The sequence below is a fragment of the Heptranchias perlo genome, chromosome 20, assembly GCF_035084215.1.
Source record: "Heptranchias perlo isolate sHepPer1 chromosome 20, sHepPer1.hap1, whole genome shotgun sequence".
NCBI lineage: Eukaryota > Metazoa > Chordata > Chondrichthyes > Hexanchiformes > Hexanchidae > Heptranchias > Heptranchias perlo.
The window spans coordinates 27,528,369-27,544,786 of record NC_090344.1 but is presented as its reverse complement, the minus strand read 5'-3'; the positions used below and the strand labels follow the sequence as shown (position 1 = coordinate 27,544,786).

At 46.1% G+C, this 16,418-nt stretch overlaps 1 protein-coding gene across 1 annotated transcript; it reads right to left on the bottom strand.

The window, feature by feature from the left end:
• Positions 1 to 9,226: 9,226 nt before the first annotated feature.
• LOC137335999 (zona pellucida sperm-binding protein 4-like) lies at positions 9,227 to 13,018 on the bottom strand. Its single transcript, XM_068001501.1, has 9 exons — positions 12,787 to 13,018; positions 12,000 to 12,178; positions 11,833 to 11,930; positions 11,624 to 11,757; positions 11,354 to 11,543; positions 10,999 to 11,146; positions 10,775 to 10,847; positions 9,872 to 9,985; positions 9,227 to 9,797 (listed from the first exon to the last, which is right to left on the bottom strand). Exons 1-9 carry the CDS (start codon positions 13,007 to 13,009, stop codon positions 9,649 to 9,651), a joined length of 1,308 nt encoding a protein of 435 aa, XP_067857602.1. The 5' UTR covers positions 13,010 to 13,018; the 3' UTR covers positions 9,227 to 9,648.
• Positions 13,019 to 16,418: the final 3,400 nt, after the last annotated feature.

The following is a 16,418-nucleotide window of genomic DNA, read 5'->3' as shown; positions in this document are numbered from 1 at the left end:
TAACGCCTGAACCACTCGGCCATCAGAAGCAGCGAGTGCTAGTAATGCAGGGCTGTAAATCAGAATGCGCAAGGTACTCAGAGGAGATTTGTGAAATTATATGTTGTTTCAAACAGGTTTCCAACTGGACACAGAGAGCCCGATACCAAGCAAACGTTGCTTTTCACTGGTAGAATTTGCACTTACCACGCGAGGGAACAGGGTTCGTTTTCCCGACCAATTAAGGCGCATTTTTATTCTGCACTTCTGAGATCGCCTGAATTGAGATAAATTCACCTTCAGTTTCAATCTGCATACCGCCGTGAGACATTTTACTTTCTGTGTGTTGCGTCGACAAACCGGCTGCATTCTGGCCTCTGGACCTCAAACATGCTCGAGGATTAAATCAATCCGGCTTTCTGCAACGCTGAAAAGATGGGAGAAAGAAATAAGTGAATCTTCATTGGAAATAGTGAAACAGGAGGGTTCTGGGATTTGAACTGGGGACCTCTCACATATCAAACAGTGAAACGCCCAAAATGAAAACCATAATCAGAGAACAAGGAGCGGTCAGTAACACAACCGGACAACCAGTCGAAAATTTCCCTGCTACCCACAACCGATCGCCCATTCATTCAGACCGCTTCTGTCCATCGAATCATAGAATGGTTACAGCACAGGAGGCTGTTCGGCTCATCGAGCCCGTGGCGGCTTTTGATAAGAGCAATCCAATTAGTCCCATCCCCCGGCCCTTTCCCGGTGCTCTGTATTTTTCCCCTTCAAATTCCTTTTTTAAGTCACGATTGAATCTGCTTCCACCAACCTTTCAAGCAGCGCATTCCAGATCATAACAACTCGCTGCGTAATTAAATTTTTCCTCAAATCGCCTTTGGTTCTTTTGCAATCACCTCAAATTTGTGTCCTCTGGTTTGCGACCATTTCGCCAATTAAAACAGCTTCTCTTGATTTACTTTATCTAAACCCTTCATGACTTTGAACACTTCTATCAAATCTCCTCTGAACCTTCTCTGCTCTTAAGGGAACAACCCCAGCACGCGGCAAATACGGTCAATTAGCTTCAATTAATTTATTTGATCATTAAGCAGACCTTTAAAGACAGGCGTTGTTTTGTGGAAGTGTGAGCTGGTGGTTTAAATCGCTGGTTTCAATGTCTGGGGCGTTTCTCGATTCGAATTTTACCACTGACATGATTTCTGCAAATGTCCATTTTGACCTGCTCACAGAAAACCCGATTGCAGTGCGATGGAGCAGAGGATGTGAAAGAAGCTGAAAGTGAAAGTGCATATATTAGTTTCATCACGGGGACAGGACACGTTTCCACAGGTCAGGACATCTCACCTTAAGATTCTTTCCAGCAGAGTGGGACAGGTGATCAGAGTGACCGGGCTCTTGCGGCGCAATCGGTCCTGACATGAGTTGCAGGCTCGGGAAATGCCGAGGTTGTTAATTCGAGTCTTACCGAGATCAAACAATCCTTTGGAGTCTATTATTAAGGAGACAGTAACGGAACATTTAGATAAGCATAATTTAATAGGACAAAGTCAGCATGGCTTTATGAAGGGGAAGTCATGTCTGACAAATTTGCTTGAGTTCTTCGAGGATATAACGTATAGGGTGGATAAAGGGGAACCAGTGGACATAGTGTATTTAGACTTCCAGAAGGCATTCGACAAGGTGCCACATAAAAGATTATTACTTAAGATAAAAAATCACGGGATTGGGGGTAATATTCTGGCATGGGTGGAGGATTGGTTATCGAACAGGAAGCAGAGAGTTGGGATAAATGGTTCATTTTCGGACTGGCAACCAGTAACCAGTGGTGTTCCACAGGGGTCGGTGCTGGGTCCCCAAATCTTTACAATCTATATTAACGATTTGGAGGAGGGGACCGAGTGCAACATATCAAAATTTGCAGATGATACAAAGATGGGAGGGAAAGTAGAGAGTGAGGAGGACATAAAAAACCTGCAAGGGGTTATAGACAGGCTGGGTGAGTGGGCGGAGATTTGGCAGATGCAATATAATATTGGAAAATGTGAGGTTATGCACTTTGGCAGGAAAAATCAGAGAGCAAGTTATTTTCTTAATGGCGAGAGACTGGAAAGTACTGCAGTACAAAGGGATCTGGGGGTCCTAGTGCAAGAAAATCAAAAAGTTGGTATGCAGGTGCAGCAGGTGATCAAGAAAGCCAACGGAATGTTGGCATTTATTGCTAGGGAGATAGAATATAAAAACAAGGAGGTATTGCTGCAGTTATATAAGGTATTGGTGAGACCGCACCTGGAATACTGCATACAGTTTTGGTCTCCATACTTAAGAAAAGACATAGTTGCTCTCGAGGCAGTACAAAGAAGGTTCACTCGGTTAATCCCGGGGATGAGGGGGCGGACATATGAGGAGAGGTTGAGTAGATTGGGACTCTACTCATTGGAGTTCAGAAGAATGAGAGGCGATCTTATTGAAACATATAAGATTGTGAAGGGTCTTGATCGGGTGGATGCAGTAAGGATGTTCCCAAAGATGGGTGAAACTAGAACTAGGGGGCATAATCTTAGAATAAGGGGCTGCTCTTTCAAAACTGAGATGAGGAGAAACTTCTTCACTCAGAGGGTGGTCGGTCTGTGGAATTTGCTGCCCCAGGAAGCTGTGGAAGCTACATCATTAGATAAATTTAAAACAGAAATAGACAGTTTCCTAGAAGTAAAGGGAATTAGGGGTTATGGGGAGCGGGCAGGAAATTGGACATGAAGCTGAGTTCGGATCGGTCAATGCCCTGTGGGTGGCGGAGAGGGCCCAGGGGCTATGTGGCCGGGTCCTGCTCCGACTTCTTGTGTTCTTTAGATTTGTGGTTGGGATCAGATCAGCTATGATCTTATTGAATGGCGGAGCAGGCTCGAGGGGCCGATTGGCCTACTCCTGCTCCAATTTCTTATGTTCTTATGTTCTTATGAAGCAGAATGTGGCCGCTTTTTATCTGTCAGCGTGGAGGTGACGAGGTTGTGGTTGATAACCGCGGGCACACCTGTCCGGACATTGGTGTTCAGAATGTATAAAATGCTGTCTCAAATATTCTGTTGTCATCCAGGGAGCTCTAGTTTTGCATGCCCAACCTTTCCCCTGGTAAGAATTTGTCCAGTCTGTACCCGAACTATCTCCTCACTCAAAGCCTCCCATTGCTCATTTACTGTTTTACCTGCCAATCTTTGATTCCAATCCACCTGGACCCGATCACGTTTCAACTCGCTGAAATTCGCTCTTCCCAGTTGAGTATTTTCATACTTGATTTTTCCTTGCATTGTCCATAACTACACTAAACCTGCTGCAAATGCTCCCCCACTGAATCATGCTCCACTTGCCCCACTTCTTTCCCCTAAATAAATCCAACACTGCTTCCTTCCTCGTTGGGGTGAAAACATACGGATTAAGAAATTTCTCTTGTACACATTTCAGGAATTGCTCGCGCTCTTTTACTTTTACACTGCTATTTCCCAGTCTATATTCGGATAAATGAAGTTCCCTTTTATCACTACTCTAAAATTATTGCATCTTTCTGCAATTTACCTGCCAATTTGCTCCACTTTCTCCTTCCCACTATCTGGTCGCCTGTAGAATGCATCCAGCAGCGTAATAGCTCCTCAATTGTTCCTTGATTCTAACCAAAAAGATTCTGCCTTTGAACCCTTAAGCATGGCGACCCTTTCTACCGCTGTAACAGTATTTTTGATCAATAGTGCCTGCTCCCCTCGACACCCTCCCCCCACTTTTTTCCCTGCCTTTCCTGAATACGTTGTAGCCAGGAATATTTAAGTGGCCATTCCTCCGCTTGTTTGAGCCAGGTCTCCATTCGTGACACTATAACATAATCCGATGTTACCACTTGTGTCTGCAGCTCACCAACATTATTTACGAAGTGTGTTAAACACAACATCAGGGCATAAGGGTATTACAAGTTCTATTGCCCAATTAAATGTTCTATGCATTAATGTACGTAGCATAAGAAATAAAACAAGTGAATTAGAAGCGTAAATTCAGCTTATAGTGCATGACGTAGTGCTCATCTCTGAGACCTGACTACAAACTTGGCATGACTGGCAGATAAATATTTCAAGTTATAAGCCGTTTAGAAAGGATAGGGACATTGGAAATGGCGGTGGAGTAGCGATATTTAGGAGTGATACTATTACTGCATTAGAAAGAAGAGATATCAGTAAAGGTGAGCACGCAGTAGAAAGGCTTTGCGTAGAAATTAGCAACAGAATAGAATGCAAGACGTTGGTGGGAGTTGTTCATAGACTTCCGGACAGCAGTGAAAAAGTAACAGGATACACAGAAGCGGAGAGGGTATTCGGGGTCTGGAACTCACTGTCTGAAAGGGTGGTCGAGGCAGAAAACCTCAACTCATTTAAAAAGTACTTGGATGTGCATCTGAAGTGCCGTAACCGACAGGTCTATGGACCAAGTGTTGGAAAGTGTGATTAAGTTGGATAGCTCTTTTTCGGTCGGTACAGACACAATGGGCTGAATGGCTTCCTTCTGTTCTGTCACTTTCTATCATTCTGTGATCCGTGTGTGGAGGGATTCGCTCAATCATCAGACGTGCTGAGACACCAGCGAGTTCACATCTGATTGCAGGGCTTGGATTCTGCTGTTAATCGCATCCAGGACTGCTGATATTAATAACCCCTATAACTGGGCTGGAGTTTAATATTCTGGATATCTGTTAAATAAATCAGCTTTGTTTTAAACACTTTGTTGTAGATTTTGGTTTTTCCCACCTGAGTGTTTAGCATCACCTGGCGAGAGCTCAGAAAGGACAATCTGGGAGGAGGATCGGCCTTTGGGAACAGAACTTCTGCCTGAACACAGTCCTTCAGGGCCACACTGAGAGTGGCAAACGGCACTTTGGTCTTTCCCGTCTCTCTTCACTGACAGCAAAGTCGCCGTCCGGCGTCCAGTTTAAAAATGACTGTGGTAATTATTCTATGAAGATTTAACCTGTTTGTGAGACAGTCCTGAGTCTACTATTTAAGGCAGGCGTTAACTGATTTAAAATAAACCCGATTAAAAGAAATGGGTTCTGAATTGTGATTTCCGTGAAGCCAATGTTCCATTCCTTTATATGTTTCTTGTGCCTGCTCTCCGACCGCAAGGTAAGTGGTGGAATATCAGCCCTGCGCAGCCGGCAATGATCACGAAACATTTTCTTGCAACCCAAACACACATTGAAACCCTGGAACTTTGAGGCGATGAATCCTTCGGGAAAATGAAATAAGGGATCGAACCATCACACTTTCTCGCTAAGTGATAGCACCACCGAAACAGACGAAGAGATCACCTGCTAAACCAATAATTTACTGAGCTAAACTTTAAGATTGCAGCCACCAATATAACAGCTGTCTACTGTCAGTTTACTTCTCCAAAATGAATAGTTGAAGCTTGCAGGAGTGAAAATCCAACGAGCCGGTCTTCACTCTTAAACCAGCAACTGTGAAGTTAATTGAAACGTGCCGGAGAAATACTCGATTTCAGCGCGGTGACACAAGGCCAGTGTAAAGCTCAGTTAATATGATCGCTGAGTGGCGAGAGGGTGGATTTGAAATTCCTGAGCGACCGCACTGTGCATTTTCCAAATCTGCTTGTTGCACCAATCCCTTTAATTCTTCACTTGCAGTGACAATTCGATTTTCGGTTTCTTTTCCCTGAGGCTTGGTGAAATTTTTAAAATTGAAGGAGACCAATATCAAAGCAAACCTCGTCAGTGACATGCTCACAGATACAAAGCGGCCAGACTCTGCTTCAATGAGATGAAAGGCCAGACCGGTTTCATGGTCGAATGCAATTGCAAGCAAAGCTCGTTCAGTGAAAGTGTAGGTCATTGACGTGCCTTGAAAGGTAGTGATTGTTTGAACTGAACTTCTTCCGAAGGCGTTTGAGATTGAGGTGGTGTGATTTGGGGACTTCTTTTCCCTCTTTGCAAAGTCTGAACCGCAACTAAAGATAAAAATTCTCAGGCTAAATAGGGGATTCTCCAGAATATGAACCTCGAATCGAGAATTATACCCCGACCTCAACGAGCCCAGAAACAAGAACTTGTCCTGACGTTAAGATGTTACGCTCACATTCTATGAGAGGTCAGTCTGTAAAATAAAAGGGCATTTTGAAGAGATATTCTGAGAAGTTCCATATTGGACCCTGAACAAAGTACAAACACCGCACGCTGTTTTTGCTGGTCAAATTCACTACACATCATAAATTCCACAAAAACACCAATGGGAGTTGAATCTAGGACCGGAGTACTTGAACCAACCAAGCCACGGAGCCAATTCACGGGAACGCTTCTCACTTCCTCATTAATATATATGCTACACGTCATATTCTGTTGGGGGTTCAGACTGTTTTTTTCTTTATCAATTTCATAGAAACATAGAAAATAAGAGCAAGAGTAGATCGTTCGGACCTTCGGGCCTGCTCCGCCATTCAAAATGATCATGGCTGATGTCTAACTCAAGTACACGGTTCCCGCTTTTCCCCCATATCCATTGAGCATTAAGAAATATATCTATCTCCTTCTTGAATATATCTAATGACTTAGCCTCCACTGTCTTCTGTGGTAGAGAATTCCACAGGTTCACCAACCTCAGTGAAGAAATTTCTCCTCATCTCGGTTCTAAATGACATAGCCCCTATCCTGAGACTGTGACCCCTGGTTCTGGACTCCCCAACCAACGGGAACATCCTCCCTGCATCTGGTCCTGTTGGAATTTTATATGTTTCGATGAGATCACCCCTCATTCTTCGACACTCTCGTGAATATAGGCCGAGTCATACATCATCCTGCCATCCCAGGAATCAGTCTGGTAAACCTTCGTCGCACTCCCTCCATGGCAAGGACATCCTTCCTCAGATATGGAGACCAAAACTACACACAATACTCCAGATGTGGTCTCACCAAGGCCCTGTACAACTGCAGTAAGACATTCCCTGTTCCTGTACTCAAATCCTCTTGCAATGAACGCCAACATACCATTCACCTTCCTAACTGCTTGCTGCATCTGAATGCTCGCTTTCAGCGACTGGTGTACAAGGACACCCAGGTCTCGTTGCACCTCCCCATTTTCCCAATCTATCACCATTCAGATAATAATCTGCATTTCTGTTTTTACAACCAAAGTGGATAACCTCATTTATCCACGTTATACTGCATCTGCCATGTTCTTGCCCACTCACCCAACTTGTCGAAATCACAATGGACCCTCTCTGCATCCTCCTCACAGCTCACATTCCAACCCAGCTTTGTGTCATCTGCAAACTTGGAAATGTTACATTACGTTCCCTCATCCAAATAATTGATATATATTGTGAATAGCTGGGGCCCAAGCACTGATCCCTGCGGTACCTCACTAGTCACTGCCTGCCACCCGGGAAAAGACCCATTTATTCCTACTCTGTCCTGTCTGTCAACCAATTCTCAATCCATGCCAGTATATTCCCCCAATTCCATGTGCTTTAATTTTGCACACTAACCTCTTGTGTGGGACCTTATCAGAAGCCTTCTGAAAATCCAAGTACACCACATCCACTGGTTCACCCCTATCTATTCGACAAGTTACCTCCTCAAAAAACTCCAGTAGATTTGTTAAGCTTAATTTCCCTTTCATAAACCTATGCTGACTTTGTCCAATCTCGTTAATGCCTTCCAAGCGTTCTGTTATCGCACCTTTTAAAATAGACTCGAGCATTTTCCCCACGACTGATGTTAGGTGAACTGATCTTTAATTCCCTGTTTTTTCTTCCTCGTTTTTTAAATAGTGGGGTTACATTTGCCACCCTCCAATCTGTAGGAACTGTTCGAGTCAGTAGAATTTTGGAAGATGATCACCAATGCATGCACTAGTTCCAGGGCCATTTCGTTTAGTTCTCTAGGATGTAGATTATCAGGCCCTGGGGATTTGTCAGCCTTTAGCCCCATTAATTTCCCGAGCACTTTTTCTTTAAAACTAATCCTGGTTTCCTTCAGTTTCTCCCTCAGTAGAGCCTTACTTCCCTAACATTTTTGGAAGGTTGTTTGTGTCCTTCTTTGAAGACAGAACCAAAGTGTGTGTTTAATTGTTCTCCCATTTCTTTGTTCCGCATTTGACTGTAAGGGACCTACATTTGTCTTCACTAATCTTTTTCTCTTGACATTAATAGAAACTTTTACAGTCAGTTTTTGTGTTGCCGGCTAGTTTACTCAGTCTACTTTTCCCCCTTAGTCCACCTTTGCTGAATTCGAAACTGCTCCCAATCCTCAGGCCTGCAGCTTTCTCTGGCAATTTTATATGTCTCCTCTTTGGAACTAATACTAATGGCTAATTTCTTTTGTAAGCCACGGTTGAGCCACCTTTCCTGTTTTATTTTTGTGCCAGACAGGAATTAATAATTGTTATAATTTCTCCACATGTTCATTATATATTAGCCATTGCCTATCCACCGTCATCCCTTTTTGTCAAGTTCTCTAATCTATCTTGGCCAACTCACTTTCTTAATTTCCTTCATTTAGATTCAGCACCCTAGTTTCGGATTTAACTACTTCACTCTCCATCGTAATGAGGAATTCTGTCATGTAATGGTCGCTCCTCCCTCAGGGAGCCCGCACAAGATTGTTAATCAATCCTTTCTCATCGCACAATACCCAATCTAGGATCGCCTTTTCGCTAGTTGGTTCCTAAATGCATGAGTGTACATGATTTATTTCTAGACTCCAGGAATTCCTCCCCCACTGTATTATTGCTAGCTTGGTTTGACCAAGCTGTATGTAAATTTAAGTCTGATTATGGTTTAACCTTTCTTGCCTGTGTCTCTAATTTCCTGTTTAATGCCCTCCCCAACATCTCCACTGCTGTTTGGGGCCAATAGACAACCCCAACCAACGTTTTCTGCCCCTTGGTGTTAACTCCATCCATACAGATTCCACATCGTGATTTTCCAAGCCAATATCCTTACTCACTATTGCATTGATTTCCTCCTTTACTAACAACGCTACCCCACCTCCTTCCTAAATATTGAATACCCCTCCTCCGTCTTCCTGCTCTGGTTCCCATCCCCCTGCCATTCTAGTTTTAACCTTCCCAACAGCACTAGCAAACAGCCCCCATGAGGACATCGGTCCTGGTCCGGTGTTACCCATCCCATCTTCCGCAGAACCGGTCCCAAAGGCTCAGCAATTTAAATTCCTCCCTCCCTCCGACACCATCCCTGTAGCCACGCAATCATCTCGTCTATGCTCCTGTTCCTGTAGCCTGAGCGACCAGCAGCCAGTGGTCGTGCAAGGAGAGAGCCCAACATTCTCCTGGCTGGGCAAACTGGTCAATCGATGCCCTCAGGGAAGAAGCAATTCCAGAAATATGGGCCCAGGACCAACCCACAGGATCAGAGTTAGAGGCAAGGGAACGAGTCATTCCTTCCCGACACCATTTTACGACAAACCCACCACAGCTTTGACCCGGATCTCATTCCGAATTGGGGATGTTGCAATTGTTGGCTGCAGCAAAACAATTCTCAAACCAGACACCAAGTTAACTTACTGCAAAGAGTACAACCCAGCGAGCATTTGGAAGATAACACGAGACCAGAATCATCAATAACAGGATTTTATTATCCAACAGACATCTACAGTTCCATGGAGCTGCACTCGGAGTCCACCCTGCGGCCCTGCTCCATTTTCCATATAGCAACAGTCCCGACCAACAGGGCCACGGAGAGCAGCGCTACCCCAACCGCTAATCCAGGAACACGGAAGGGGGAATCAACAGCAGCATCTGTGGGGAGAAGCCAGGGTTAGATGGGCACCAGTTACTCCATCACTAGACACAGGTGGAGCGCCCTGCTTTACCTTTCTCATCCTGGTGGATCAGAGCAGCCAATCTCGCCTCACCTTCCAGGAAAAGGATGGGTCCATCAGCGGTCACCAAGGCCCCAGACCGGTTATCGGCGCTTCTTCGCCTCTCTGGGGCGAAGGAGAGAATGAGACAAGAGTTCATGGTGAATGATTAAATCTTCATCTGTCTGGAAATCCTGAATCAGATGGCCTCATGCAAAACACATCAGGGCCCTGGGTACCGGACAGAGTTTGGAGATTGCAGCTCCGGCTATAATTCCATCCGGTTCTCACCAAACGGATTCTCAGAAGGACGTGCAAACTGAGCAGAGTTCGCAATTGCTGCTGCCACAATGGCCAGTCTGGTCTCCTGGTGTAGGAGACAATGTTTGATGCACTACTTTGACCCGCAGTTTTATGAGACACTCAATTGGCCAGGTGTCCGGCCCTGGGACATCCGTTCGGTTCCACCCTGAATTCCCAGTGTCAGAATGATGATAGTTAGATGCTGCTTTAATGTTCTCCAAGGCCAAGGGTGGACTATTCCGAACCGGATGTGGAACAAACCCGTGCCAACAATGGGAGGATTCTGCTCCTCAGGGGTCGGCAAGTAGGGCAACTCAGCATCCGGGCAAGTAGCAAGGGACCAAAAATACCTCAGTCATGCCAGCTCAAGGATCAGAGCATCGTTCACAATTACTGACCTGGTGCAAGATGTGCTCAGACCCGCTGCCCTAGATTGCTATTCGAATGGAAACCTGCACCGAATGGAACTGGACAAGTTCCCAGAACCGCCAGATTCGGGACATTCACCCTGTGCCCAGTGTTCAGCCCCTTGCTGAGGGAGCCCCAGGTCCAGATGTCACACCCAACCCTCCCCATCAGCGTTTAGTTTCTATTCAGATCGCAGGTACTTACTGGGGCTGCAGGGAGTCGTGCAGTTCTCTCGGGTGGAAGGGTAGCAAACCTCAGCACTACAGTGGAAATAAACCTGCAAAGGGACAGTGCGGTATGGTCAATCCCACAGGTTACAGTCAGCAGATTAATGCTTCTACAGCCAACCGAACAGGGGCCTGCTCACTTCAGAGCCAGGGAACAAGTGATACCGAGTGACCGGGAAAGAAGCACTGAAGGAAACTCACCTCCCCGGACAGAGCCCGGCCCGAAACTCGGTCCCAGAAAGCGAACGTGCTGACTGCAAAACGATTATGGTGAGTTGGGAACAGCAAATGGGAAGCAGCGTTTACCGGGATTAGGCGGGTTTTGTAGTTATCACCAGCAAAGGGGCACCTGGAACAGAGACAGAGGGGGAGTCACACGGTTATAGGTTTACATCAAACCAATTATACCAGCGTCTGGAACAAAATAGCAACTTCGAAGGAATATTTCCCCAATCACTAACCCGGACTGAAGTAACAATTTCTGTATTAATCCCCGCCCATGTCGCCCCCTCCCCAATCCCCACACTGCCACAAGCCCCCTCACTCGATCCCTTACCTCTCCACCAGGAGGTCCCATCGGAGCCCCGAATACGGCTCGGCAGTGGGGGTCGCCCAGCAGTCATTGAGCAGCAGCACAAGGGACGGATCGTTCCGGTTCAGAACACGAACCTCCACAAACACGGGGTCCCGGAGCACACTCAGGATCGGGTAGTCACTGGCCACGTACCAGCTCCGGTAGCCACCATCTGAAAAGAGAAAAATGAAGGGTGGGCACTATTTGGAGAGAGCCTGAAGTTGGACACTACTATCAGCGAGCACTCATTACCTCTCGCTATTCTCAGCTCCAGAAGCAGGATCCCGGCCTCAGTAGCAGGCAGTGGTGGAGAAAGGGTGTAAACTCTGGGCTTCACCTGCAGATCAGACTCCTGGCTTCCCCTGTAACTGCACTGGACATGGAGCCTGCAAGAGAACGGACACGGCTGGAGAATTCAGGTCCTCACTGTCTCTACCCGCTGAATGTGCTCCTATTCTCACCTGAAAGGGCTGTCCCTGGTCACCGATCCCAAAGCGCCATCCAAGATCTCAAACTCACCCAACACATCCGTTTCATACAGGATGTTCACCCCATCCAGCTGCAAGAGACAGAAGACCATCAGTCCCGAACTGAGCCATTGATGGGACTCCCAGCCCGCAATACCTACCCGCTGAGTAGCGCCACATTCAGTGACTGCGAACTGAAAGAGCACAGTGTCTGCAGAGGCCATGGTCGGACTGCACTCAGCTCCGTCTCCATCCTTCAGATGGACCGTTGTCAGGTTTACAGGAGGCAGCGTCAAATCCTTGGAGATAGCGATGAGGACCTGCCCATCCTTGGTGCAGACTGCAAGAGAGTCAATGAAAGGCGGTTAGTTGACCCACGGGGAGGGTCAAGGGAACCGTTACAGGGAAGGGGACAAACCCCATCCATGTTTCAGTTTCTATCCCGTCCCCTTATCTGTCTAATGGAAACCAGTTGACCAATTACAGCTCGTCACCACGCTGCTTGGATTAAAATTGCTCGCATCGCCGATAGAAATTAAATATCAAATTCAAATGGTCAGTGGCAGCAGGGGCCGGGGCTCATTCACTCTGCCCCTCCCCCCCAACTAGCTGGACAATTACACGTGGCAGAATTCAACCAGTGTGAGTCCCAAGTCACCGAGCAACGGTGGAATGATTTTAACTGCAGCTATTGCGTCAAAGGCCGATTAACTATTTCCCTTTCTGTTTGATTACCAGCCCCCAATCCCACAATCAATTATACTCTGCGGGATTAGAGACTCTCAATCACACCACCATTTCCACTCTCCGGACTGGAAAGGTTTGAAATTCAAACTGACGTTGTATGACAGGAAGGAGAAAGAGGAAACTGTCCAGGGAAACAGCGAGATTGCGGGTGAACCTGGAAAGTCCTGGCCCAGAACATAAACGGACTGAGAATACACCCACCTGGAAGTCTGTCCAATGAATAGAAACACGGCGGTGCATCCCGGTTCCCCGCATCAAAGCAGCAGCCTCTCTGCACACACTCACTGGCTTCAATTCCGGGAAATCCGCAGTCTTTGCGGTTTTTGGGAGACAGCCAACATTTATCGGCGGGGAAAAGGAGAGAGGGCGGCTGAGCTGAACAGATTACAACAAGTAACAAACCAAGAATCCCCAAACCCTCCATTATAACTAACAAACCCTCCCAGGTAAGTGAGAGTAGAAAACCGACTCCCTCTTTTTATCGCAGCGCTGTTAACTGGCAGTAATTGTCTGTTCCAATCAGCCTGAGGCACAGTCCGAGGCCCACGGGCTCCGGAACATAAACCAGCATTCGCACGGCTCACACGGAGATGGGCCTGTTTTTAATGGAAGAAAAAAGGTGAGACTGGGTCAAACGACAAAAAAAGAAGAAAAAAAAAAGTGAGACTGGGTCCAACGACAGCTCCACAATTCGCCCCCGGACTTCTTGTTTGGTTGCTTTGAAATTGTTGCTTTTTTCCCCCTTGACACCTTTATTTCTTCATCACAAAATTAAAAGAAACTGGAACCACATCACATTATTAGTTCCTATTTTGCTTTTTTAGTCACTTTTATTTCTTGGACCCAACGTCAACTTTAATAGTTGATAAAAATAGGCCCCATCTCAGTGTCACCCGTGGGAATGCGGTTTTTTAAAATACTAATTAATAAACAGAGTCAAATCAATATGTTATTGTCCAGATACAGTACGGTAGCATTAGTGGTTATGTTACTGAACTTGTAATCCAGCAGGCCTGGACGAATAATCTACGTGTCATAAGTTCAAATTCTGCCACGGCAGCTGGGGAATTTAAATTCAATTAATTAATTAAAATCTGGAATTAAAATACTACTATCAGTAATGCTGGCGATGAAACGACCGGATTGTCATAAATAAAACCCATCTGGTTCACTAATGTCCTTCAGAGAAGGAAACCTGCCGTACTTACCCGGTTGGCCTATGATGTGACTTCAGGCCCACAGCAATGTGGTTGATTCGTAATTGCCCTCTGAAATGGCCTAGCAAGCCATTCAGTTGTAAAAACTCGTTTAAAAAAAGTCATACTCAGAATAAAACTGGACATGAAAAAGGCACCCAAGCCCAGTTGACCCTGCAAAGTCCTCCTCACTAAAATCTGGGGACCAGTGCCAAAATTGGGAGAGCAGTCAAGCAACAGCCTGACATAGCCATACTCACAGAATCATGCCTTTCAGCAGAGGTCTGTGACTCTTCCATCACAATCCCTGGGTATGTGCTGTCCCACTGGCAGGACAGACAAACCAGAGGTGGCGGTGCAGTGATATACAGTCAGGAGGGAATGGCCCTGGGAGTCCTCAACATTGACTCTGGACCAAATGCAAATCTCATGGCATCAGGTCAAACATGAGCAAGGAAACCTCCTGCTGATTACCACCAACCGCCCTCCCTCAGCTGATGAATCAGTCCTCCTCCATGTTGAGCACCACTTGGAGAAAGCGCTGAGGGTAGCAAGGGCCACAGAAGGTACTCTGAGTGGGGGACTTCAATGTCCATCACCAAGAGTGGCTCGGTAGCACGACTACTGGCCGAGTCCGGAAGGACAAAGCTGCCAGACTGGGCCTGCAGCAGATGGTGAGCGAACCAACACGAGGGGAAAAATTTACTTGACCTCGTCCTCACAAATCTACCTGTCAGAAATGCATCTGTACATGACAGTATTGGTGGGAGTGACCACCGCACCGTCCTCGTGGAGACGAACTCCCGTTTTCGCACTGAGGACACCATCCAACCTGTTGTGTGAACAGATCGTGGAAGCTCAAAACTGGGCCTCAGATACCTGTTATCTGGGGCAGATTAAATGGTGGAATATCAGCCGCGCTCAGCTGGCAATGTTTACGGTACATTTTCATGCAAACAGAACACACATTCGAAACCTGGAAATGCGAAACAACGAATGTTAAGGTAAAAACTCCCTGTCATCCCCGGGTGGGCTCAAACCAACATTTTCAGTGAACAGCCGAACGCGCTTACCAATTGGACCACAGAGACACGACGTTTGGTTTCCTGAACCACTAATTCACCGAGCTAACGTTTCAGCTTGAAACGATCAATGTAACAGCTGTCTTCCCATCAGTTTACTTTTCAAAATAAAGGGTGTGCAGCTTGCACGAGTGAAAATCGGTGCTGTCTTATTTCTGAACATCAAACTCCCCTTGTCCCTAAATGCCTGTATGTTGGAAGACTCGGTCACCCAGTGGTAGAGAGGGTTGATTTTTCGAGCTGTGATTCACCATTCTCTATTCCAGTAATGTTTCGGTTTGCAGAAAATGAGATGAGATGAAATGAGCAGGTCCAACGAGCAGGTCTGTGACACCACACGGTATCTACAAAGTTGTCTCTTGCACTTACAGTGAAGCGGACGGCAGTTTTCACTCTTAAACCAGTCACTATGATGTTCAGAAAATATGTGGCCGAGAAAGACTTGATTTCAGCCGAGTGACACTGGGCCAGAGTAAAATTGTGATTGTCGAGTGGTGAGAGGGTGGATTTGGAACTCCTGTGCGGCTGCACTGCGCATTGTCCAGATCTGCTTGGAGCGATATTCATTCAATTCATCACTTACAGGGACAGTTTGATTTCAAGTTTCTTTTTTCTGGTGCTTGGTGAGATTTCAAAATTGAAAGCGACCCATACCGACCCCAAACTCGTCACTTACACACTGACAGATACAAGGCGGTCACACTCTTCACTTCAGTGAGATGAAAGCGGAGAGCGATTTCACGGTTGAATGTAATGGCGAAGAAAACTCACCCAAAGAAAGTGCAGCTCATTGAGGTGCCTTTAAATTCCTGATTGTTGCACTGAACTTCTTCCCAAAGCGTTGGAGATTCAGGTCGAGCGATTTGGGGACTTCTCCCTCTTCGCGAAAGTTTCAACCGCAGTTCGAGATCAAAAGTCGAGGGCAGAATGAGACACCTCCCTGAAACCGGGGAACAAAGAAACCAAACTTTAGAGCAAGGTTCTGTTTGTTGAGAAAAAGAAAATAAAAAAATTATTTTGGAAAGATCCAGAATGCTATCAGCTCAAAAAGCAACTGTTACCCCGGCGGGATTTGAAGACGCAGCCTTCTGGGGGAACAATAAGTAATGCAGATAGAAGCAGGAAGTTGAAAAGTCTGAATTGATAGATTAAGTGAGTGGCCAAAACTGCGGCAAATGGAGGTCAATGTGTGGGAGAGCGAAGTCATCCATTTAAATCGAAAAAAGATAAATGGTGAGAAGCTGGGAACTGTGGAGGAGCAGAGAGATTTCGGGGTCCGTGCACAGAAACCGCTACCAACCACTATACGTACAAAAACGATTGAAAATCGTTAATGGGATGTTAGCAACGGTTCGTTCGTTTGCTTAGACGTGTCATAATATCCCGATCGCGGTTTGATTCCTGTATGGGCTGAGAAGGGGCTTTGGTTCGTGTTTATATGACTTTTAAAATCCAAGCTTTACAAACAGATCCACAGACTAAGTCACGGGGACAATTTTTGGAATAACATCCATTGTAGCTTTAACCCCTGGGCCGGAGAAACACGTCTTTCTAT